The sequence below is a fragment of the Saccopteryx leptura genome, chromosome 7, assembly GCF_036850995.1.
Source record: "Saccopteryx leptura isolate mSacLep1 chromosome 7, mSacLep1_pri_phased_curated, whole genome shotgun sequence".
NCBI classification, from domain to species: Eukaryota; Metazoa; Chordata; class Mammalia; order Chiroptera; family Emballonuridae; genus Saccopteryx; species Saccopteryx leptura.
In genome coordinates this window covers 65,192,970-65,219,132 of record NC_089509.1, presented here as the reverse complement: position 1 = coordinate 65,219,132, position 26,163 = coordinate 65,192,970, and the positions used below count along the sequence as shown (strand labels likewise).

Genomic DNA, 26,163 nt, shown 5'->3' with positions numbered 1-26,163 from the left:
TAGTTCGTATTGCCCACCATCTAGGGTGTCAAATTGCTATTCTTATTTATTTATTTATTTTGAAACAGAGGAGAAATTTTCCATTTTCCATTCTTGCTGCATCAAAGCTCATTTTTATTTATATAAATAATGCATAAAATTATTTTTAAAAATGCAAAGAAAATTACAAATTATAGATTTAAAAACTAAACTTTTACCTCCTTTCACCTATACTTAATCCCATTCCTTCTCATAAATGTAACCTTTTAGTGTATAACTTTTCAGACCTCTCAGACATCTTTCTGTACAAATATATATATATTTGCTTTGCATAGAAATAGGATTTGACATTGCAATCTTCCTGGCCTTTTGGCTAAGATCAAGTTTAGAAATAGGGTTAAATTATATACATTTTTCAGTTCTAGATCTAATTATAGAGGAAAAAACTATATTTCAACCTTCCCTCCAAATGGATTCTTAAGTCAAATTTACTTATATAATTATGTCATCACTGGTTAGTTGTTTTTTTCCCAGCAAACTTTCTGGTGATTCTTTGCCAAACTCCCTTATAATGTTAAAAGTGGTCATATTCATTACATAGAACACAGAAATTTTATCTGAAAACTTTTATAGACATTTGAATAGTAAACAAGTTGGCTTATTTCACCATACATGACATATTTCCAGGCATAAAAGGAATGCAGAAAAATGAGAAAAAAGTTCTTGCTTTGGTGCTGTGTAAGTTGACTGCATGTGAACGCACTCCCTCACACAGACACCCTAAGCCAGCACATGCTCACACAAACACACATCCTCACATAGACACAACCACATACAGTCAGTAAGGCCATTAGTTCATAAAAATCATCTAACAGTGACATACTGAGTTTTATTTTTTCAAATGTCTTTCCCCTGTATTTCTGTTGTAGTTTGCCATTAAAATAGATCAAGCTGAAGATTTCCTCCAGAACACTCAGGAGTTTGAGAGTGCCGAGGCCTTAAAATCACTTCTTCAGCTTCATGAACGTCATACCAAAGGCAAGCAATATGTTTACTCCTCACAGAAGCTTTAAAAAAATTTAAAGATGTTAATGTGAGAATGCTCATGTATTATAGTGTAGTTTTGATTATGTATGCATACTTCAACTCGTTCCAAGAAAGGTTAAAGAAAGCTCTTTTCTTGCTCATCTTCTGCAAGAAGGAAGCAGTTGTAAATAGTTCTAAGGAGGTGGTAGAGGAACAGCCCCTGGAAGGTCATGATAACTCTGAGAGTTACTGAATCCACTAGACTGTGGTTTCTGAGGACAGGGGCCATTTTCACCTTGTTCACCTGTGTATACTCAGCATGTAGCAAGATGCTGGCATCTGATGGATCCCCAAGAAATATTTCTTGGTGAAATAAATGGTTGGATTCAGTGAATGTTTCTTCTCAGGTATAGTAAATGGAGGTCAGTCTTTAAATGGCAGTTCTGGATAAAAAAAAATTCCTCTTTTACTATCATAGTTAAAAAAAAAGAGTAGTGAAATTTTTTCAGATTAAAAAATCTAATAAGACTTTCACTTATCTCTGAACCACTGTAAAGATAGTCTCATTGTTAACCAACGATTTGTATGCTAGTCCTTTTCCAGCAGAATTTGGGGTGGGCAGAATTGTAGTGCGGAAGGCATTTGTGAAAGAATAGGCAATTACTGTAATCTCTTTCTGTGGAAGCAGGTTAGATAGTACCAATACTTCTTTTCTTTCTAATGTATTTTTCTAATTATTTCTGCCAAACGGAACTGGGTATCAATGGGTGGTTGCATCCATTTCTCACAGTTCTAACTCAGCTTCCAGGTTGACCAATTTGATTATTTTTGTCAGGGGCAAAAGGTGTTTTTTAAAGCCTTGAACAGATTTTATGTTTCTGTCACTTTCCAAGGGGTCCCTAGATAACAGATCATTATCATTATTTCCCTAGATAATAGATCATTATCATTATTTCCCTTAAACTTAATGATTAAAGCACTCAATCTTTCCTGTGTAAATTTTTATTAGATGCTACCACATGTATACATGTAATTCTAACTGATGGTTGCTCTTTAGGACCTATCACTGACAGGGATTACAAGCAGCATCAAAAATGACAATCTTAGAGCAGCGGCCTACTCATTTTCGTACAATGGCAGCTATCTAGCTGGGCCCAAAGAGGAAGAAGAGAATCACTTCAAATTCCCCATAGGGTATTGGAAAGTGAATGAAAGTCCAGGTCACTGAGATGGGTTCTGTAGTCTCAATTTAGTCTTTATCCAACCAACGTGGTCATACACAGCAATTTTCCCTGTGGAAACCTAGCAGTGACTGATGCTTCAGTTGAGAGGTTCAGTACTGAGGCAATCACATGCAGGTGTTTTCCAGAAAGGGGTTGTGAAAGTAGGGACTTTTTCATAAATATTTTAGGTTGTAACTGGAAAGGGAATGTAGCCTTAATGCTGTTTTGTTATTGTGGGCTCCTTCAGAGTTATTGGGATCTGTGGCACAGGGAGCCAGTTTACATGGGCACATGCTTCTTTGTTTGGAGGCCTTAGACTCCGTGCCCTGGCATCCAGCTAACTGTGGAACCAGTGTCCTGTCTTTAACTGGTACAGTCTGCAAGTATCCACCAGGCCTTCTCTTAATCTGAAAAGATGAATGAAAATATTAGCGGAAGACAGGAAACATAGTTGACTTTTGTGATGACAAAATATTCCTCTATCCGGATGGCACATTTATTGTGACATATTTGTGTTCCTCTATGTGATACTTAAAGCACAGGGACTTCAGGGAACTCTGGTCAGTATAATCTGGCTCCCAGATATATCCAGTGATGGTGGCTTCAGGGGCTTTGTTTTCATAAAATGAGTAGATGAAATTTGTTAAACAACTGGTTCAGTGGGATCTGATTAAGATTAGCTAATTTAAAACTTATATTCAAGGACAAAATTCTGATTTTCAGTTGAGGACTTTGTATCTGTCAGTCCATTCAGACTGATATAATGAAAATCTTATAAATAACAGACATCAATTCCCACACCTCTGGAGGCTGGCAGTCTGAGATCAGAGTGCAGCGTGGTCAGGTGAGGGCCATCGTCCAGCTTGCAGGTTCCTCCTTGTATCCCCATATAGGGAAGGGAGAAGGAAGCTTTGTGAGATCTCTTTCAATAAGAGAACTAATCCTGTTCATAAAGGTCTACCCTCATAACCTAATTACCTACCAAGAACCTCACCTCCTAATGCCTTCATATTGGGCAGTAAGATTTCAACATATGAATTTTATGGAAACACAAACGTTCATACCATAGCAATATTTATTACTTTTAAATTTATTACTTTTAAAATACATCTATATCTTATTTATTTTATAACTGGAAAGTTATACCTCTCAATACCCTTTACCTATGTCTTCTACCCCAGCCCCTCCCCTTTCTGGCAAATGACAAGATTGTATTCTTTTTCTGGCAGAGTAATATTCCATTGTATATATACACATGTCTTTTTGATCCATCCATCTGTTGTTAGACACTTGGGTTGCTTTCAGAGCTTGTATTAGGTAAATGTACAGCTTAGAGAATATAGCCAATAATATTATAATAACTTTGTATGAAAACTAGGCTTATTATGGTGACATTTTGTAATGTATATCAATATTAAATTGCTATAATGTATAGCTGAAAGTTATTATGACAATTATATTTCAATAAAATATAAAAGCCACTAACAATTCTATTAAGATTCTGAAATGTTGATCATGAGTAGCACAAAATGTGAATTTTAAAGGGACAAAGGTTAATAATGTAATTGTAAAAACTGTAATCAAGCATATTCCTAATATTCTTTTTCTTTTTAGTGAGAGTGAGAGCAAGAGAGAGAGAGAGTGTGTGATAGAGAAAGACAGGAAGGGAGAGAGATGAGAAGCATTAACTCGTAGTTGTGTCACTTTAGTTGTTCAATGATTGCTTCTTATATGTGCCTTGACCAAGGGGCCCCAGCAGAGCCAGTGACCTTTTGCTGAAGCCAGCAACCTTAGGCTCAAGCAGCGACTTTGGGTTTCAAACCAGTGACCTCTAGACTCAAGCCAGCAACCATAGGATCATGTCGATGATCCCACACTCAAGCCAGCAATCCTACACTCAAGCTGGTGAACCTGTGCTCAAGCTGTTGACCTCAGGGTTTTGAACCAAAACCTCAGCATCCCAGGTCGACTCTCTATCCACTGTGCCACCACTGGTCAGGTCTTAATATTCATTTTATTTCAGTTAATTTCATCTATGATTTTTCTTTATTCACCATTGCCAAGGCTGTTTTGCATGTTAGAAACTTATTCTGTAACATTATGAAGTCAGAACCAGATTGAGTGGATTGAAGTTCCTGCCCTTTGGAATGTTACAGAATTAGTTTCTTCTCTCCTCCACATGACAATCCTTCATGTAGTTAAAAACTAATATGTCCTCTCCAGTCTTCTCTTCTATGGATAAAACATGCCTAAAGTGTTTTACAAAAAGCATAGTTTTCAGACCACTTACCAATCTGGTTGCCCTCAATTCCACAACACGTAATTAAAGAATATTTTTGAACCCATGCCAGAAGAGAAACCCGGAGTCATGTGTCAGCAGGGCACATGGCCCTTGTCCTCAGGAGGCCTACAATTTGGTGGAGCATGTGTGCATTTACTGGTGAGTTCCCTCTGTGGTTCTGTGGGTCTCTCTGCTGTACCACCCAGCACGCATTGCAGTAATAATTTATTTCCTTATTTTTCTCTATCACCAAATTGTGAGACTCTGGAGGGCAAGGATTAGTATATCACTGAATCTCCAGGACTTAGAATAACATCCAGCCCAAAGTATGTTTATTGAGTGTTATTTGTATTTAATTCCAATGTAAGACAGGATAGAATGATAGAAACTTAAGTAATAAACAAGGTATGATAGAGACATTGAGGAGAAGAAAATTGCTTCTAAGTGCTGAAGGATCACAATTCAACCCTCCAGTTTTCCAGTGGTTTCTTAAAATAAACATACATAAGACGCTTCCTTAAGGAACATTCATATTAATACTTCCTTGTTCTTAGAGGTTATATATATCTTATATGTAGCTGAGATATAGGTTCATTGGGGTCCATTATACTATTATGTCTACTTTTGTGTATATTTGAAAAGGCTCATTGAATAAGCTTAAGAAACACCATTCCATAGAGAAATATTTGGAATATTTAAAAATGTGTTAAGTAGAAACATAACCCATGCTCTCAGTGCCAAAGCTGTGACCTTGATACTTGGAAAGATTGTTTAGTAAGCTATCAATTTACTTAACTTGTATACATTCTTCATTTATCCATCTTGAATTGGATATTTATATTAATACTTAGTAATTATGGCAAACTGTATATGTATTCATATAAAATATACTTTAATGTTACTTTTCTAGATATAATGACAAAATAATTAAATAATTAAAATTTCTTAAATATCTATTAGCCTTAGTTTATAAAGTATTATGTCAATAAGTAAGGTTTTGTAAATGCAGAATGTACAATCTTTAAAATAGATGCACTATAGAGATTTTGTATTTCTTGAAGGTCATGCTATATCTAGTTAGTTTAGCCTTTAGAAAAAAATACAGCACTTTGTATGGTCAACTGAAGGAATAAATATTCAGAAAAGCATAAACAATATAAACGTAAAGTCTGAGAAACTGACAGAGGAAGAGCTGAAGGCACAGAGGGAACTGAGAGGAGAATGTGCTCACTTTAATGACTACCTTGTTAGCCATGACAGACTTATTTTAGCCTGGGTACATTTTACAGGTTAACTTTGGCCCAAGAGGCTGCATGCTGGTGATACTGTAGTAGTAGTTATACTATTTTGGCAGAAGTTGAAACAGAAACTAAAAAAAGATTGCAAATGGAAATTTTGGCTAATTATATGTATTTTGTAGGGGCCAGAACAGGTTGGCTTACTCCACTGTCAGTATCTAAGCACCTAAAGTTATGCTTCTCTTTCTCATTGAAAAGTCTAGTGTGTAAGAGCTAGTAATGGAAAGAAAGAAAAGAAATACTATTGGAAACCCTGCACCTGCCCATACTAAGTGTGACATATCTATATATATTATATATATAATTAGTGATATTGAATAGTATGGTAAGGTTATACAAATTAAAACTCTTTGATAGAAAAAACCAATTTTCACTTTTTTCCTGCAGTTTGTTTTTGTTTTGGGTGGGGTTTTTTGTTTTTTTTTTTGGTTTTTTTGCTTCCACATAAGAACCTGTTCTAGGCAATAGACTTTTTCCTTACTCATCCTTCTTGTCTTGTTCACATCCACTTCCATTACCTTGTTTAAGTGACTTACTCTAAATGTTAACGTTCACTCTGACTTTTCCTATTCTATTTGATGGGGTACCACCTTCTATCCTGGTTCAGGTCTGTGGTTGTTTTTGTTGTTTGTTTCTTGTGTTGTTGACTCCAGATCGGATTGCCCAGTGCAGTGCGTCACTCAGAGCAGACAGCATCATTTGTTACCTTATGAGACAGATTTAGGTCATATGGCAAAAACACTTCAAATTCTTTCCTTTTCATCTCAAGATATCTCTTCACAGTATCTTCACTTATCTCATTCTTTCTTCCAGCTCTCCAGTTGTCAGTTAAGAGGTAGCCTGCCCAACTACCACAACATAATCATTGCTGTGTAGTTTACTGCCCAGTGTTAGAATGCCAGAGTAGAATGCCACAAGATAGTGGGTATGGTTAGTCCATTTCTCAGTGTGATGTTTGCTAAAGTACTTACCCTCTGGATGTTCTTCACAGTTTTCATCCAAACAATAAAAAGCTGATATTCTTTTTTTTATTATTCTAAAAAGAAATATTTCAAAGATTTCTTGTCTTGTTGATTTCACTTAATCACTTCCTTCCCTCCCGCTTCTCAACCTGGTAACTTGGTTTCTCTGTATTATTTACCCATCACAAACCCCCAAATCTTTTCAATGTCCTTATTTTTTTAATTACATCTCTGGAAGACTGCTGATCTCTATTATCTATAGTTCCCCTAGTTCTTCTCCCTCTTTTACTACATTTAATCTCATTCAAGCATTCTATTGAAGTTGAACATCTTTCCTGTGCTAATCATGATACTAGATGCTGGGGATACAGTCATGGTCTCTGTCCTTATATTACACTGGAGCCTATTGGCAAAGACACAGATTAATCAACTAACCCAACACATAATATAAAACTATAGCTGTGATAAGAGCTGGTAATGTCAGGAATATTGTGCTATGAGAACATTTAATCGGGGTATTTGATTCTGTCTTATTTTTCCTTTGAAAAACTGACAATTGACCAAGAGCTGAAGTATCAGTAGAATAAAAGTGGAGAAGGCAGAAGACACAGTGAAAAGTTCTGGGGCAGGAGGGAAAATAGCATGTATGAGGTATTTAAGAAGATAGAGATAAAGGATGGAGAGATTAAGACAATCTGAAAGGTAAGGGAGAGACCAGACCATGTCAGACATGAAATCATGACAAGGGTTCTGTCCTTAATTCTAAGGCAATGAGTAACCATTGTTTAAAGTGTGTGTGTGTGTGTGTGTGTGTGTGTGTGTGTGTGTGTGTGACTTAGTATGTTTGGAAAAGATCTCTGACGAGAATGGATCAATGTACTAGAGAAGGGATGTAATTAAGAGGCAGCTGGACAAGCTTAGGCAACAGGTGATGATTTTTGTAATGGGAGTGGAGAAAACTAGACAGATGCAGGAAATAGAGGGTGAAATTGATAGGTGTTGATATTGGTGGGGTTAGGGAGGAGGAAGTATTATGGATGAATCCTTGGTTTCTGTCTCATTGAAAGTGGACAATTGTCTGACTTCTCCTCCAATTAATCCTCAAGTGGGGTTGCTTCCCAAAGTGCTGCTTTCAACTCCCCCCTTTATACTCTTTCCCTGGGTGATCTCTTGATTTTACATTTAAACTTGCATTTCTACAAGATGTTACCCAAACCATGATCCTATTCACTCCAGAAGGTACAAACTGGTGGCCCATTTGACAGAGGAACGTATTTTATTTATCCTTCAGTATTTTTTAATGAAAAATACAAATTAAGAACATTTAAAATCAGAAACTTTTATATAAAGATCTATATTTATAATTCTTTTAAAATGGGAGTTCTATCCAACCCATTATTTTCTCATGTCAACAGTTGGTCAGAACCAGTGACGGCTGATCCTGTCCGACTGCTCCTGCATTTTCTACCTTGCCACAGGCCCTGGCCCCTAGCTACCACAGTCATTAAGTTCTTGTTTGGTCGCTATAAACATTAATTAGCCTTTAAACCTCAGCTTTAGTCAATCACCCCAGAATATAGAACGTTCGAAGGAAAGTAGGCACCTTAACCAGTATCAGACAGCTAAAAACTTCCTGGACCAGTGCTCTGATCCCACAGTCTTGCTATTCTCCATACTGAATTATGCTATCACTACATATATATATTTAGTAAGTATCCTATCACTTGGCTGTTAGTGTTATAGTAATTGTTAGACTAAGGTATTTAATCAGTTGTATTGTAGGGATTTCATGTTTACACATTTAAATTCCTTATTTTAGTTTGAAGGTTATATATATTTTAAGTTTTATGAAAAGTCCAACTATTACTAAAGAGAAACTTGCTCATATCACTATTCTGTTCTTCTAATTTTCTTCTAGAACTCTTAGAACGATCTCTAGCCCTTCTAAATAAAAGTCAACAGCTTACTGACTTCATAGAAAAATTCAAGTGTGACGGACCTAATGTAAATTCCGAGTTGATTCAGGGTGCTCACAATAGCTGCCTGAAGATCGACAGTCTTCTTGAACTTCTACAAGACAGGAGACGGCAGCTAGACAACTACCTGAAGCAACAGCGGCAGGAATTGAGTCAGGTTCTGCAGATATGTGAGTGGGGCCAACAAGAAAATCAGGTAATCCAATGGGCACTGACAGTATCCTGACCTCAGCTAATGAAGCTTGATTATTATGTGGACCAGTTATTTCTTGGGACAGTTTCTTAGTTGTGATGGTAAAATTCTTTGGCGTTTGGTCCAAACTACCATGTTGTTTTCTCAAGCAAGTAATATAACAACAAATACCTTTATCTCCTCTCATTAAAATATTGATTATATAAATGGGAGAATATAGATGAATAGTTTTGAAATGGCTATTGGATTCTCTTTCTCACTTCCTTCCTAGTCACTACTTTTAGGGACATTTCTTTGAAATTCTGAAATGTTAACTGCAATCTTCTTGAAAGTTAGAGGGGTGTAATGGTGCTAAATTCTACTAGACTGCTGCTAATGTCAGTGAAAATGTCTATCAGTGTCAAATATAGATAATGTTCTTAGACAAATGGTCTGGTGCCAATGAAGAAATATGACCTTGGCCTCTAGCTGAATGCTCAGTGGTTAGAGGGCATTGGGGTGGGAGGATGGGGAGTTTGCAGGCTTATTAGAACTCATTACCCTGACTGCAGGCACAGCTCTGATGACTTGTCAATATGCTTGCATTCATTCCGAGTCCCAATCACCTGAAGGTAAGAGTGGGTAGAACTAATTCTTTGCCAACCCCCAACTCAAATAGGTGGGATATTTATTGCAATATATCTAACTGCCCCCATTCCATGCTTAATCTATATATATAGATTAAGTAGAGAAAATTTTCAGAGAGAAATGATATGGAAGCAGGTCCTCTGGTCTGGATGCATTGGAAAAGGATCTCTTCATATGTTATATATTCTTACTCTGATCCAAATTAGAGAGACTTATGTACAGCTGGGAGCAAATATAAATCTAAGAGAAGCTGGTTCTCGTTGCAAGCTGGAAAAGATGAGGACTTAAAAAATAATCAACCTTTCAACTAATACTGAGCACCTACTACGTACTGGTCCTATTATAAGTAATAGGTATATGCAGCACACAAGGCAAAGTTCTTTTCCTCTTGGAATTTTCCTTCTAAATCAGTTTCTCAGCCTCAGCACCACTGACATTTGGTGCCAGGGTATTCCTTTTGAGAGGCAGTCCTGTGCACTCTCCAATGTTGAGCAGCATCCTGACCTCTCCCCACTAGATGCCAGTAGAATGTACTGCAGTTGTGGCTACTGAAGATAACTTCAGACATTGGTGAATGTCTCCTAGGGGGAGAAATGACCTCCAATGAGACCCACTGTGATGAGAAAGACATACAGTAAATGAGTGAACAATAATAAGTGCTATAATAAAAATATAGAGCGATGAATTCTGACTTGTGTCGGTCCTCTCTAATTAGAGAAGGAATCAAAGAAGGCCTCTCTGGGTGGGTAACATAGAGCAGAGACCTCTAGTTATATATTCCACTGGTATTGTGTCACCTCCCCCTCCAGGTCACAAGACATTTGTAGCCCTTTGACCTTGGCTACCACCAGTCACTGTCCTGTCTCTGTTGTATGTGCTGTCAACGCCCCTCCCTAAGTTAGCTCTCCCCACCCCTCCTTTACATTCCTGGTATACCCAGAGTACTATTGTCCAATGCAATACTGTTTCACTGATGATTCTGGCATAACAAAGGGAATTAACGCTCAGGACAGTAGTCATTCTGAAACTGTTTATCAATCACCTGTTTCCAAAGTTATTTGTCTTCCCTCTCTTAGGTGGGTGCATTGTGGCTCTCTCTCAGTCTCTCTCTGTCTCTCTCTCTCTCCTTCCTAATCCTGAACAAACCTTTAAAGAAACCTTCATCTTACCTCTCTTTATTTAGTTCATAACCCCAAGCACATGTCTCTACTGCTTCTAGGAACACACTAAACTCCTCCCTCTTACCTTGTCCTACAAAGTAGTTTACAGTAGTCCCTCCTCATCTGTAGTCTCACTTTCTGTGGTTTCAGTTACCTGTAGTCAACTGCCTTCTGAAAATACTAAATCAAAAATTCCAAAATTAGCCCTGGCCAGGTTGCTCAGTGGATAAACCATTGTCCTGGCATGCGGAGGCCGTGAGTTTGATTGCCAGTCAGGACACACACCAGATGAGTGCACAATTAAATAGAACTAAGAGGAAAAACAAGTTGATGCTTCTGGCCCTGGCCGGTTGGCTCAGCGGTAGAGTGTCGGCCTGGCGTGCGGGGGACCCGGGTTCGATTCCCGGCCAGGGCACATAGGAGAAGCGCCCATTTGCTTCTCCACCCCACCTCCTTCCTTTCTGTCTCTCTCTTCCCCTCCCGCAGCCAAGGCTCCATTGCTGATGTCCCAGGCGCTGGGGATGGCTCCTTGGCTCTAGTCGCGGCAGAGCGACGCCCCGGAGGGGCAGAGCATCCCCCCCTGGTGGGCAGAGCGTCGCCCCCTGGTGGGCGTGCCGGGTGGATCCCGGTCGGGCGCATGCGGGTGTCTGTCTGACTGTCTCTCCCCATTTCCAGCTTCAGAAAAATACAAACAAAAAAACAAGTTGATGCTTCTCTCTCTCTCTCTCTCTCTCTCTCTCTCTCCATTTCCTCCTCCCTGCCACCACCTCATAAATGGAAATTTTTTTATAATTTCAAAAATAAGCAATTCACAAGTTTTAAATTGTGTGTCATACTGTATAGTGTGATGAAGTCTCATACCATGCAACCCTGAACATGCAATGTTCCATGTGATATATCCTACCTGCAAGTTAGTCAGAGAGTGTCATCTCAGCTGTCAGACAACTGTCACAATATTGCAGTGCTTGTATTCAAATCACCCTCATTTTACTTAATAATGGCCCCAAAGCCAAAGAGTAGTGACGCTGGCAATTCAAATATGCCATAAAGTGAAAAAGTCAATGTTCTCCACTTAGAAAGCCCTTTTATCATCTCACATCATTGGAAGAAGAAGGCTGAGTATAGTACAGTAAGATATTTTGAGAGAGAGAGAGAGAGACCACATCTATAGAACTTTTATTACAGGATTATTGTTAAAATTGTTCTGTTTTATTATTGTTGTTAAGCTCTTACTGTGCTTAATTTATGAATTAAACTTTATCCTAGGTATGTATGTATAGGGAAAACAACTGTATATATGTATAGAGTTCCATACTATCCATGGTTTCAGGCATCCACAGGGGTCTTGGAACGTATCCCTTGCCTCTCTTCTCCAGATTAACACAGAGACCTCTCTGAAGAGAAAATGCTCATCAAAGAAGCTTCCCAAATGTATATCAATTTCCCCAAGAATGAAAGAACAGCTGCATTTAAGTTTCACTCATTTATTTTTACTTTCTTTCTCCTTTACTATGGCAATAATCATCCACTGGAATGCTCTATAGTAAAGGAAGGAAGGAAGGAAGGAAGGGGAGGGAGGGTCATGTGAAGATTCAGAATAAACATTGTAACTCAGTCACATACTTGAGGGAAATCTAGATACCTTGCCAACCCTGGAAACAGAAAAATGTCTAGATAAAGATGAAAGTAAGGTTTCTGACATCATGAGTTCTCCAACTTATGGAGCCTCGTCGTTTTGGGGAGGTGTGTTTGCTTTTTTTGGGAGAAGATGCTTTGTTTACATAGACTTTAGTTTTAAGAGTAGTTTTAGCCCTGGCCGGTTGGCTCAGCGGTAGAGCGTCGGCCTAACGTGCGGAGGACCCGGGTTCGATTCCCGGCCAGGGCACACAGGAGAAGCGCCCATTTGCTTCTCCACACCTCCGCCGTGCTTTCCTCTCTGTCTCTCTCTTCCCCTCCCGCAGCCAAGGCTCCATTGGAGCAAAGATGGCCCGGGCGCTGGGGATGGCTCTGTGGCCTCTGCCTCAGGCGCTAGAGTGGCTCTGGTCGCAACATGGCGACGCCCAGGATGGGCAGAGCATCGCCCCCTGGTGGGCAGAGCATCGCCCCATGGTGGGCGTGCCGGGTGGATCCCGGTCGGGCGCATGCGGGAGTCTGTCTGACTGTCTCTCCCTGTTTCCAGCTTCAGAAAAATGAAAAAGAAAAAAAAATTAAAAAAAAAAAAAGAGTAGTTTTAGATTCACAGCAAAATTGAGTAGATTCACAGCAGAAAGTACAGAGTACCTCCTGTCCCCACATATGGACAATCTCCCCCGCTATCAACATTCTGTACAAAAGTGGTACATTTTTTATAATTGATGAACCTACATTAATGCATCATTATCACCCAAAGCCCATAGTTTGCATTAAGGTTTAAAAAGGTAGGTTTACAGTTGTAAGTACATGAGACACAGTTTGTTCTTGTGTTATTATTTATTAATTGCATTAGTTTTCTTATGAACAATTGTAAACCTACTTTTGCCCACCTCTTTGCATTCTTTGGGTTTGAAAATATGTGTAATGACATATATCACCATTGTAGCATACAGAGTAATTTCACTGCCCTAAGAATCTTCCGTGCTCTGCCTAGTCATCCTTCTCTCCCTCAATTCTTGGCAAGCACTGGTCTTTTTACTGTCTTCATAGTTTTGTGTTTTCTAGAATGTCATATAATTGAAATAATCTAATATGTAGCAATTTTAGATTGGGTAATTTTGCATTGAAATTTGCATTTAAGATTTCTCCATGCTTCCCATGCTTGATTTCTCATTTCTTTTTAATACTGAATAGTATTCCACTGTCTGGATGTACCACAGTTTATATATTTTCCCCTTCACCTACTGAAGGACACCTGGGTTGCTTTCAAGATTTGGCAATTATGAATAAAATTGCTATATAAGTATCCATGTAAATGTTTCTGTCTAGAAATATATTTTTTTAAATGAGAGGGGGGAGATAGTGAGACAGATTCCTGCATGCACCCCAACCAGGATCCACCTGGCAATCAAGCTGGGGTTGATGCTTGAATCAACTGAGCTATTTTTAGTGCCTGAAGCTGATGCTCTTACCAACGGAGCTATCCGCAGCGCCCGGGGTTGACGCTTGAACCAATTGAGCCTCTGGCTGCAGGAAGGGAAGAGGCAGAGAAGGGGGAGAGGGAGGAGGGGAGAAGTGGATGGTCACTTCTCATGTGTGCCCTGATGGAAATCGAACCTGGGAAGTCCATACACTGGGCCAACATATTATCCACTGAGCCAACCAGCTAGGGCCTAGAAGTAATTGTTAATTCATTTGGGTAAATACCAAGGAACACAATTGCTGAATCATATATGGTAAGAGTATGTTTATAAGAAACTGCCGAATCGTCTTCCAAAGTGGCTGTACCATTTTGCATTCCCACTGGCAAGAGTGAGAGTTCCTGTTGCTCTGCTTTCTCACCTGCATCTGGTGTTATCAGTGCCTTGGACTTTGGCTATTCTGAGAGTTGTGTTGTGGTATCTCATTGTTTTAATTAATCTCATTTTTAAGTTGGGAATAATAACACAACTCACAGAATTGTTGTAAGGATTAAATAGCACATGTAAGATATGTAGCACAAAGCCTATCGTTTTAAGAGGTTATTAATATTAGTTTCTTTGTCTTCCTTCTCCTTTGTTAAACCTTATAGATTATTCGTTTTTTCTCATCTAGCCCATGTTCTTTACTCTGGGTTTAGCATTACTGTTATACATGGTGAAGCTTCTTCATACTATCTAGTTGTCAGAGGCTGCAATAAATATATTAAGGCTCTAAGAATGCACTTGTAAGGCCTACCTGGGTAGCTCAGTTGATTAGAATGTCATCCCAATAGGCCAAAATTACAGATTTGATCCCCATTCAGAGCACATACAAGAATCAACTACTGAATGCATAAAAGTGGAATAACAAATCAATATCTCTCTTTTTCCCCTCTCTCTTTTTCTCCCCCCCCCAAAATCAATTTTAAAAATTAAGAATGTACTTGTGGATACAAGAATTAGGCTTTCATTTAGACTCCATTCCTATCCATCTTTAACCAAAATAAATTTAATAATAATGATTAGAATAAATATTATTTTTTAACAAAATAGATCAATAAATAATTTAGTGATTCCTTTAAATATAAAATTTAGGCTTTTGATCTAAAAGCATAGCATATTACATTTTCTCTTGCTAACACTAGTGACAGCCACTGGAGTCCATTAATAAAGATAATTGTTGTCTCTGTGGGCTTGTAAAAGTATAGATCTTGGGGCCAGATTATAGGCTGTGTTCAAATCCTAGTTCCACCACTTACCAGCTGAGTAACCGAGCAATTATTTAAGCTCCCTGATGCTCAGGGTTTTTTTTGTAAAATGTGGATATAATAGTGTATTTACCTGAAAGCGTTGTTAAGATTATCAAGTGAGTGATTCTAGGTCGAGTGCTTAGAATGTTATGGGCACATAGTAACTGTTATATTATTATTAGCAAGTTTTGTCATTACGTTTGAAAAGAAAAGTGAAGGCCCAGCATATTACACATTCCCTCACTCCAACCTCCCTCTACCACCATGCTCAGGTCAAGACTGGTCTTTCTTTAAAGGCTAATTTATTATTTATTGGGAGTTCACAAGGAATGGTAAAATAAAAGTTAATTTTCTAATATTAACTATCTTGTTCAATGGACAGTCAATGAACAGTTTTTTTAAAAAAAGATAGTTGGGCTCTTAATGCCCATTTGTTAAAATGTAGGTGGGATCACTATCTACACAGATAATTGCTACTTGGCATACTGTCATCTTTTAGACTTTCATATAAGCATGAGCACAGGCATAGCAACACACAAATGTTTTAAAGAAACCAATAAGCAAGCAAACAAAAACTAATGAAATTAACCTATGTATATATTATTACCTGATTTTTGTTAAATTGAACAAGTCATGGATATATTCTTGTGTCAAAAGTACAATAGGTAATTTTAATGGGTATATAATATTTCACTGCTTGAATTTAGCACAATTTAAATAATATCTTATTGGTGAGGAAGTAGTCTTCAGTTTTCTCAATATTATAAGCAAGTATTAATACTTACTGTGTTTTAATTGTGTGAGCAAAGAACTATTTAAAAGTCCATGTACATACAAGCATAATTATCTTACCTAACTTTTAAGGTTTTCTGAATGATCTATTCTAAGTTTTACTGAAGCTGCAGGGACACCAAATTGGGTATAACTCTTGTTAGTAACTTGGGTTCTATGATTATCATGTTCCTGGATGATCTACCTGATGAATGTAGAACATTGTGGAACCGTGAGTTGATACAACTGTACAGAATTTTTGGAGGGAAAAAAACTATTTTTGCTAGTTCTGCACTTATTTTAAGGGACTATAAGAACTGTGAAACTTTACATTAATAGAGTACTAGTTTCATCCATCATTTTAACCACTTAAGAAAACAGAAACCTAAGTGGATAATTACAGCAAAGATTACTGATGAATAATAATGTTAATATCTGATGCATCGTCTCATAAGGGCCATTTAAAAGATGCATTTTGTGCTTCTCTGTGTCTAAGTAATTATGGCTAATGCTTTTGAACCATAATGGCTTAGCTGAAACTATTTGGAAAAAAAATTGAATGACTAGAATAATGACAATTTAAGATTTACATCAATCACAGGAAAAAACACACAAACAAAACCCACATACTTTTCTATCTTAATTGAGATGTGATAGTCTGATAAACATGATCATAGAATGTTCTTTCTGTGTCAGTGTTTTTCTTACGTAAAAATGTGCACTTCTTTTGCATTTAAAGATGAGCATCTGACCATTTCTTCCAACTCCAGCAGCATCTTATTTTGCAGATAGATAATCTGCTGCCTCATTAATGAAAATCAGAAGCAGCTTGGAATATTTTGTGCATAATTAATTATCTTGGCAAGAAGATTTATGAATGTAATTTTTCTCAATTGCTCCAATCAGGCATAAATGAGACAAACAGATAAATTAAAACTAAGTTATTCATGGTCTCTTTGTTAAAGACAATATCAAGGACATTGAGGAGTATTAAGGAAGAAATGAGGGGAGATAATTTCTTTTTACCACCCGATCACATACACATGTAAGATACACATCTTTATGGGGGAAAGAGGGGTAATAGGGATCACATTTGGAAGGTTTTATACAATGTATATAATAATTGTGGGACCATATGTAATCATATTCCTTGTTAATAGGCAATTAAAATAATATCAGAGATGACACATATAAGCACAGGCTCAGGATACCAGTTCTGTACCTGGTAGGCAGCTACAAAACTTTGCACACATACATGCATGTGTGTGTATATGTGCATTTGTACATGTATGCACATACACTTTTTTTTAATTCAATGCTCTGGGCCATTCTGAATCTTGAACAAATTTCTTTATTATTTGTTGGAATGAAATGAACACTGCTTTCTCTTAAGAGTCTTGAATTTTTAAAGTCATTTCTTTAATGTTTATTGTATTGATTTTAGAGAGAGAGGGAAGGGAGGAGAGAGAGGGAAGGGAGGAGAGAGAGAGAGATAGAGAGAGAGAGAGAGACAGGAACACGGGTCTTTTCCTGTTTGTGCCCTGACCAGGGATTGAGCCAGCAACCTCTGTGCTTCAGATGGTGCTCTAACCAACTGAGTCACCCAGCCAGGGCCACACACACCCTTTATATAATACTACCTTCTAACTAACAGAGCTTGAATGGTTAACCAGCTTAAATTAATATAAAGTAATATAGAAGTGCCCAATGTAGTGACTAACACATAATAAGAGTTTTTAAGAAAATATTTCTTTGAATGTAGCTTTCTGACATTGACTGGCATAAGATCAAAATAAGAGTTGAATTATCCTGGTGATACTGGTATTATTCAATAGTGCAGCCCAATAACAAACATACATGAATTTCCACCACTCGCAGATTAAAATTTATCACTAAATTTTATTTTAACACTTATGCTGTCTCTAGAATTCACTCTAAGACATGTCAGAGGAAATGCAAAGGATCTTAAGGTATTCGGAGGAGAAGCAGGGAATTTTGGTGGGGAGAAACCTATTTGTTACTCCTGCTTTCCTTAAAGCTATCATCTGATCCTTCCTTTACTTAACCAATAAACTTCTCTGAAAGAGTAATTAGTTCTACTTCAGCAACCCCGCCCAGTGGCCCATAGATGCTTACCAACCAATTTTTCATCCCACCGTTCTCTTGACTTCACTATTTTATTTAATTTTTAAAAAATCATTAGAAGAAATTTTCAGTTACAGTTGTCATACAGTGATTAGACATAATATAACTTACTAAATGATAATCCTGGTAAGTCTCATACCCATTTGACATCATACATAGTTATTAGAACGTTGACTGTTTTCCCTATGCTGTACTTTACGTACACCCATCTGCATAACTATTCTGTGACAACCAATTTGTACTTCTTAATCCCTTCACCTTTTTTTACCCATGCCCAGACCTCCTTCCCATCTGGCAGCTGTCAGAATGTCCTCTGTATCTATGAGTCTGTTTCTGTTCTGCTTGTTTGTTTATTCTGTTTTTTAGCTTTAATTATTGATAGATATGTCTTTATCGCCATTTTATTGTTCATATTTTTTATCTTTATTTTTTCTTTTTCTTCTTAAAGAAGACCCTTTAACATTTCCTATAATACTAATTTTGTGGTGATGAAGTCCTTTAGCTTTTTCTTGACTGGAAGCTCTTTATATATCCTTCAATTCTGAATAATAGCTTTAATGGGTAGAATAATCTTGGTTATAGATCCTTGCTTTTCATTGCTTTAAATATTTTTTGCCACTCCCTTCTGGCCCGCAAAGTGTCTATTGAGAAATCAGCTGACAGTCTTATGGGAGCTCCATTGTAGGTAATTAATGGCTTTTCTCTTGCTGCTTTTAAAATTCTCTTTTTTTTTTCCTAACCTTTTGCATTTTAATTATGATGTGTCTTGGTATGGACCTCTTTGGGTTCATCTCATTTGGGACTCTCTGTACTTCCTGCATTTGTATATCTACTTCATGCACCAGGTTAAGGAAGTTTACTGTCATTGTTTTTTAAAATAGGTTTTCAATTTCTTGTTCTCTTTCTTCTCCAGAACCCCATGATGCAAAAGTTGATATGAAATTGTCCCAGTTACTCCTTACACTATCTTCATTTTTTTTTTTTTTAGTTTCTTTTTTCTTTTTGCTGTTCTGATTGCGTGTTTTTTTCCCCCCTTATGTTCCAAATTGCTGATCTTGGCTTGATCTACTGTACTGTTGATTCCTTGTAAATTACATATTCTTCATTTAAGTTAGTGTGTTCTTCATTTCTGACTGGTTCTTTATTATGATTTCTATGCCTTTTTTATGCATATTATTTCTTTGTTGAAGTTCTAAGTTCCTTGAGCATCCTTATAACCAGTGTTTTGAACTCTATATCGGTAGATTGCTTGCCTCCAATATGTTCAGTTCTTTTTCTGGAAATTTCTCCAGCTCTTTTATTTGAGACAAGTTTCTTTGTCTCTGCATTTTGGCTGCTTCCCTGTGTTTGTTTCTAAGTATTAGGTAGAGCTACTATGTTTCCCAGACTTGGTAGAGTGACCTTGTGTAGTAAGTGTCCTGTATGGCTCGGCGACACAGCTTCCTCAGTCACCTGAGCTGGGCACTGCAGATACACTCCTGTGAGGTTTGTGTGTACTATTCTGTTACATTTGAGCCTTGATTGCTGTTGGTGGCATAGGGAAAAATTGACCCCCACACTGATCAGCTTTGATGACTAGCTGCAACTACAATGGAGAAGCTGCAGTGTAGGAGCCAATCCCCAAAGCAGAATTTTCTTCAGTGGGGCTTTGGTGCCTACTGAGTGGACTCATTTAGTGTATCACTCATGGAGGTGGTAGGGTTGTAATCTGGTGTAGTCTGAAGCTGTCCACTGGTATACTGGCTCTAGGACCTCCTGGGAGGGGCAAGGTCAACCACCACCTGTGCCCTGCCTGGAGCCACCTGGCATGAGCTACAGAGCAATGTGCAGATGGCTGATACTTGTGCTGGGCTTGGACATGCCCAGGAGAGTCCAGGCTGTGAACCAAGGCTTACTACCACTAGTGTCAGACCTGGGACCACTTAGTAAGAGGTATGAGGTTTGCAGGGGCTATATACTACTTGAGAGATTTTAGGAAAGTCCAAGGCATGAGCCAAGACAGGTTCTTTGTATGGAAAAGCCACTGAAAACAAATTGGGTGGGCCTGCAAGCTGGCTGGGTGGGGTCTCAGGGCATCACCAGGGCAGGGTCAGCAGTGTGAGCCAGGTTGATGGAAACTCAGTTATGGTACCTGCTGGCTAGCTTAGTGGAATGGGGTGGGGGTAGGGGTCACAGAAAAGGAACAATGGCTCTGCCAGCACTTTTGCCTGGTAGAATGCTGCTCCCCCAGCTCTTGCCCAGATGCCAGAGAATCCAGTTTCTCCTGGTATGTCCCTGGTTCCTTTGAAGCTGCGGCACCAGTGCTGGAGCTCAGAGGGAATGAATATGAGTAAGCCCATGGCTGGGCCCTTTAAGAGGAGCTGCCTGGGACTCTAGCAGTTCACCATCTCACTCAGCCACAATCCCTATCAGTTTTTACAGCCAGAAGTCATGCGGACTTCTCATCCTGGTTCTGGAATCCTGAGCTGGTATGGGGCTGAGACCCCTTGCTACTCAGGGCAACCTCCACAGCAGAGATAGCCCTCCCTATTTTAAACTGCCACATGTGGGTGTGAAACCAGCCTGTTCAATGTCTCTGCCCCTCCTACCAGTCTCGATGTGATTTCTTCAAATCCCTAGTTGTAGGATTTCCATTCAGCTAGATTTCAGGTGGTTCTGAATGATGGTTATTCCGTACTTTAATTGTAATTTTGATGTGATTGTGGAGAGATTTGAGTACCATGTTTACATACACTGCCATTTTGACTAGAAGTCGACTTCACTATTTCAAATAGTCCTTTATTAAAACTCAGTCTTTAGATCTATGAACAAGGATATTCTAAATGTCCTTGAATTGCAGAACCATCCAATAAGAATATAGTGTAAGCCACATAGGTGATTTTAAAAGTTCTAGTGGTCATGTTAAACAAATGAAAAAGACACATTAAAAAAGTAAATAACCTCATAAAAAAGTGAAAAACTATTATATATTGTGTTTAATCCAACATATCCAAAATAGTATTTCAACATTTAACCAATGTGAACATTCTTTCTTTCTTTTCTGAATCGACAGAATTTTATTTCATCTTTATTTAGTAACGTAGTCTTCATGAGACCAATAGCAACATGATTTCATTTGACACCAGTGTCACCTCAAACTTGAGTAGAAAATGAACATAGTTATTTGTGATAACCTTGTGCCTGTTCAAGTGCATGATGGATTTTAACTTTTCCTCAAGGTTTATTATGGGCAACATGTCACAATACAAGCAGAAAAGTATAGTAATAGAGGTAATTTTTATTTCTTTAAAAAAGCTTATTGACTTTATTGGGATGATATTGATTGACAAAATTATATGGATTTCAGCTGTACAATTCTATAATACATCATCTGTAAATTGTATTGTGTATTCACCAGCACCAGCCCTTGGCTCATGTTTTCATCCTTTGCAGGGACCACGTTCCATAGAATGTCCTGGTGCATCATTTATGGTACTTATCACTCTGGCTTTCAGACAGCAACTGATGTAATTTAAATGCTTATAGAAAGTGCTCTTGGAATATCTATGCAGCTGTCTGCAGTAGGTACACGCAGAATACAATGACTGATTTACTGGGTGGTGGAGTATTATAGTTGACATGCTCTCGCAGTTATTTAGAGTGTTCTGCTTTTACGTCAGAAAGACTCCGAGAGCTGATTCTGCATGCATCCCACAGCACACACAGGAAATCTGATCTAAGAGGCTGCTCGTGTGTGTGAATGCCTCATGATGAAATGTAACACCCACACAATGAACTACTTACTTCTGAGTTTATGCCAACTTACTTTTTTATGTTTCTTCCCAGAGTGCATTCGGTAATAAAAATGTGTAGATCTAGAAAGTCACTTTGCTTTACTAGGCAGATATGAGATCAGGATGTATAGAATATCACCATAGATCTTTCCCCCCCCTTTTAATGAATTTATTAGGGTGATACTGGTTAACAAAATTATACAGGCTTCAGGTGCACAATTTTACAGCACATCATCTGTACACTGTATTGTGTGTTCACCTCCCCAAGTCAAGTCTCTGTCCATCACCATTTATTCCCTTCCACCCTCCTCCACCTCCACCCTTTCCCCAGCAGTCTGTGTCCATGAGGTTTCTCTCTCTCTTTCTCTTTTTCCTCTTTTGCTCAATCCCTCCACAATACATCTTTATCTACATTCTCTTATAGGGAATAGTATTGCCATACAGAAATAGCATTCTTTAGGGGTTGAAATAACATTTGCCAAATGTAGGGATGAGGCCAGTAGATACCTTTGGAAAATCAAATAACTCATTCCTTTCCTGCTTTCATCACTGTTGGCATCTGTTAGATGACAAGTCTTTGACTCACAAAATTAAATAGGATTATCTCATGGTCCAGGCTTCTCACCTGTTTTTAGAGATTAACGAACACCTGTTTATACCCATTTTTTATTTACTCAGATTCTATATTAACTTTCCCTATTAAAGCATTCTTGAGATTTCTGAGTTTCTCCAACTTTAGCTAAGAACAAATGAAACTTGGTCCCAATACTTAATGAACTAAATGATCTCTGAATGTTAGTTATATTCACAATTCATTTTTCCTTGATGAAATTTTTAAATCATTTCTCTATTTGTAGTTTTATATGGGCTCACCACAGCTTTTGTGAGCTTTTATTTGTATAAACTTAAATGAAGATATAAATTTTATAACTCTTGATAAAATACTCTGTGTGTTCCAATATGCACATTATATATATATATTCCTAATTAAGATACCAGAAAGGCAGACTAGACTATTTTCAGATCATTGTAAATATGTAAACATTATACTTTAGATATGAGGACTGGCTAATGTTTGTATTTTACACAAATTGCCAAATATGAACAAAATGACGTGTACTTCACATGAAATCTGCTATAGGCTCATAGGCTCATCATTACTATTTTCTTTGCACTGGTAGTAGCCCAAAATAATGATTATTAAAGACTTCCTTTTTTTTTTTTTTTTTTTTTTTGGAGAGAGAACTTTTTAAAATTTTTTTTTTTTAATTTATTCATTTTAGAGAGGACAGAGAGAGGGAGAGAGAGAGACAGGGGGGAGGAGCTGGAAGCATCAACTCCCATATGTGCCCTGACCAGGAAAGCCCAGGGTTTCGAAGTGACTTTGGGTGATGGGTATGCAACATAAGTGAACGACAAGATAACCTGGAGTTGTTATCTTTGAATATATGTATCCTGATTTATTGATGTCGCCTCATTAAAAATAAAATTATTAAAAAAAAAAAAAAAAGAAGAACACCTGAAAGGAAGCACTGGTTAACATCTCCTCTGCCAAAACCACTGGTACCATGTGACTACAAATCTGTCCCAATTTCCATACTCTTATATTTTTACTCCATTTTAATTTTTTTCTCAATTTCCATTCATAGCTCTTTTGTCTCCAATTTACACTGTTTCTACACAATTTAGTCACTAGAGTACCATATTACATTTCAGAAAGCTGTCCGCCTAGACATAAGAGACAAGGTTAGGGTAGTGGGCTGGAAATGATGTTGAGACATTATGTAAAAATAAAAGAAATTAAAAAAAAAAAAAAAGACTTCCAATTAGTAGAAAGCCAGAGAAGCCCTCTTACTCCATATTTTACTGCCTGGTTTATACTGGAAAATGCTAAGTATCAGTATAGACCATTTGATTCATTTGATTTCATAACCAGCTTTGTAATATCAGCCCTGAAGTGATAATGGAATGTCTTAATCTAGGTAACCCCTGACTTCTATGATATGTGTGTTTGTGTGTGTGTGCATGTACACACTAATTGTGTGGAACTTTAGGACTCATCTAGTTTTCTCCGTAAGCACCTGCTTCAAACATTTCTCCATGTTACAGGAGTTCAGAGAAATTGTGAGGCTGTTGTAGACAAGACAACCTAGGCTGGAGAAGAACATGGTGTAGTGCTCATTATTTTGAATGGACTGTCTGGATTAATTTTTCAGGTTTGAAGTAATTTCCCCTCATGTCCAGGGCTGTAAAATTTTAGGTTACCCAAGAATGGCAGGAGGGCACAGTGGAAAAAACATAGACGTTGGAATAATGTAGGTTAGGGGACAGATGGTGGTTCTGTCACTTACTGTGTGGCCCTGGATAAACTGCTTAACTTCTCTTCTCTACAATGATGGTATATGATGATATCATACTTGTTATAGAGTTGTTGAGAGAAATAGAAATGGTGCACAAAAAGCAACTAGCAAACTTACTAGCATGTAATAGGCTCTTGGGAATCAGTAGCAATGATGTGATCATGCTACTGTCTGGGATTTGAGAGTAAAAATCCAAGTCTTTTTCCTTTAATTTGGGTAAAGAATCTGCAGGCAGAAACCTCATGTCATCAGTTTAATATCAACTTATGTCATCATTTTAAAATGTACTGCTTCTTTCAAGTTCTTTGCTATTTGTGTATTAAACTGCATAAGGTATGCATTGTAAGCCAAGTCTAAATGAATGTAGCATGCCCCATTTATAATGTCGTCAGAATTTTAATAACTTCATTTATTTTCTGAATACAGATTTCCAGCAATTGCAACAAACAATATTTTTGCATTAGCTTTTTATAGTAGAAATTTAATTCTACATGTGCTGCTTAATGTCTTTTTGTGGTCTGTGTAACTATATTCAGATTTATATTCTATCCAAGAAGGGAGATTTATATTTTAAAGCATGTATGATTTATAGACTGTGTGAAATTCTATATATTTTGATTCTTCTTTGAATAATTTTCTTCATGCCATGTAATCTGAACTGATACATTGTTTTCATGCTTTTCAGGGATTATTTTGTTCTTTTCTCTTAAGCATGTAGAGGTTGAATGGAAAAAAAACCTTATCATAAGTATTTAATACATGAGATGAGTTTATATAAAGAGAAATGGAAGTGGTTTAAGCTTTGAAAGGTTAAGGAAAAATTTTGAATTTTTACTTAGTATTCTAATAACTTGAAATTTGATCTCTGTTGCTTCTTACTTAGGTTACTTGTTGGTTTCAGAAAACCGTAAGAGATTTACGAGAACAAAGTCTAGGTTCATCTCTTTCAGACAATGAGGAGTTGATCCGGAAGCACGAGGAACTGAAAATAAAAGCAAAGGTAAGAGACCCATTAAAAAATAACTGAAACATGCATGGACTTCCTTTGACTATGCTTCTATAGGTAATTTAGAGGAGTACTAAAAAAGTCTCTTTGAATAACCCACTATTTACATAGAAAAGATTCTGATAACATTAGCTAATACCACTGCCCTCTGATTTTTCTGGAATAATAATGAACAAAACAACAGCTTCCACAACAGTAGCTATCTGTTTTTAATGGTTACTATGTGTCAGATAATGTATTTAGTTTAAGAGATGCATTATCTAAATTATTGCAAAATCCCTAAGGAGTAAGTATTATTTTCCTCATTTTACAGATTAAAACAAACTAAAAACAGGGACTTAGAGAAGCAAGGTAACATTTCCAATATGATATGTCTCGTCAGTGGCAAAGTTTGAATTTGATTACAAGTCTTACCCACCATCAAGGCCCAAGCTCTTACACACTATACTCTTGTTAGTTTTCTAAAAGAAAAAAAGTTTTTATACACTGCAGTATCATTAGAATATCCCTTTTATGATTACGGGGCACAGTTTACTTTCTGTTTCCATTTATATTTTCTTAGTTTCTTAATTTGCTTTACTTTTTTTTAGTTTTGCACAAATTAATGGTTATCTGCTTGGCAACCACTTGTAGGTGTTTTTGCAAAATGGCGGCACGAAGTGCTGCAGGCAGAGGGGCAGAGCAGCCACAGATACCGGACTCCCCTAGGCATTGGGTCTTGTTCTTTGCAAATTGACTCATTTGTGCCTGTTCAGTTTTTAGATACTTTTCAAAGGTCTTCACAGGTGCTCCATTTTGATCTGCAAGGGAAAAAAAACTGTATTGGCAATAGATTGGTAAGAACAATGAATACTTTCATCAATATCAAGGCCTGGCAACTTTCTATTGTTCATATCTTGGTTGGCAGATAGTTGTAGGTGCAGCTACGTCAAGAAACTCTGGAAAACAGAGGGCCAACGCTACTAGACAATTGTCGGGAATAAGGAAGACAAACCAAATAAATATTACATGTTTAGGAGGATGGGATTTGGGTGGAGACAG

The 26,163-nt window shown here is 37.6% G+C and overlaps 1 protein-coding gene and 1 non-coding gene across 4 annotated transcripts in view; both read left to right on the top strand.

Annotated features, from left to right (window-relative positions):
• CCDC141 (coiled-coil domain containing 141) overlaps window positions 1-26,163 on the top strand; it is a 242,337-nt gene that overhangs the window by 61,295 nt on the left and 154,879 nt on the right. For all 3 annotated transcript variants that reach the window (XM_066345145.1, XM_066345143.1, XM_066345142.1), the window contains exons 4-6: window positions 909-1,017; window positions 8,688-8,941; window positions 25,000-25,116. In XM_066345145.1, coding sequence (XP_066201242.1) covers window positions 909-1,017; window positions 8,688-8,941; window positions 25,000-25,116 — 480 coding nt within the window. The remainder of the gene's footprint in view (window positions 1-908; window positions 1,018-8,687; window positions 8,942-24,999; window positions 25,117-26,163) is intronic.
• Window positions 12,535-12,610, top strand: TRNAV-AAC (transfer RNA valine (anticodon AAC)). Its single transcript has one exon. It is a non-coding gene; the product is annotated as a tRNA-Val (tRNA).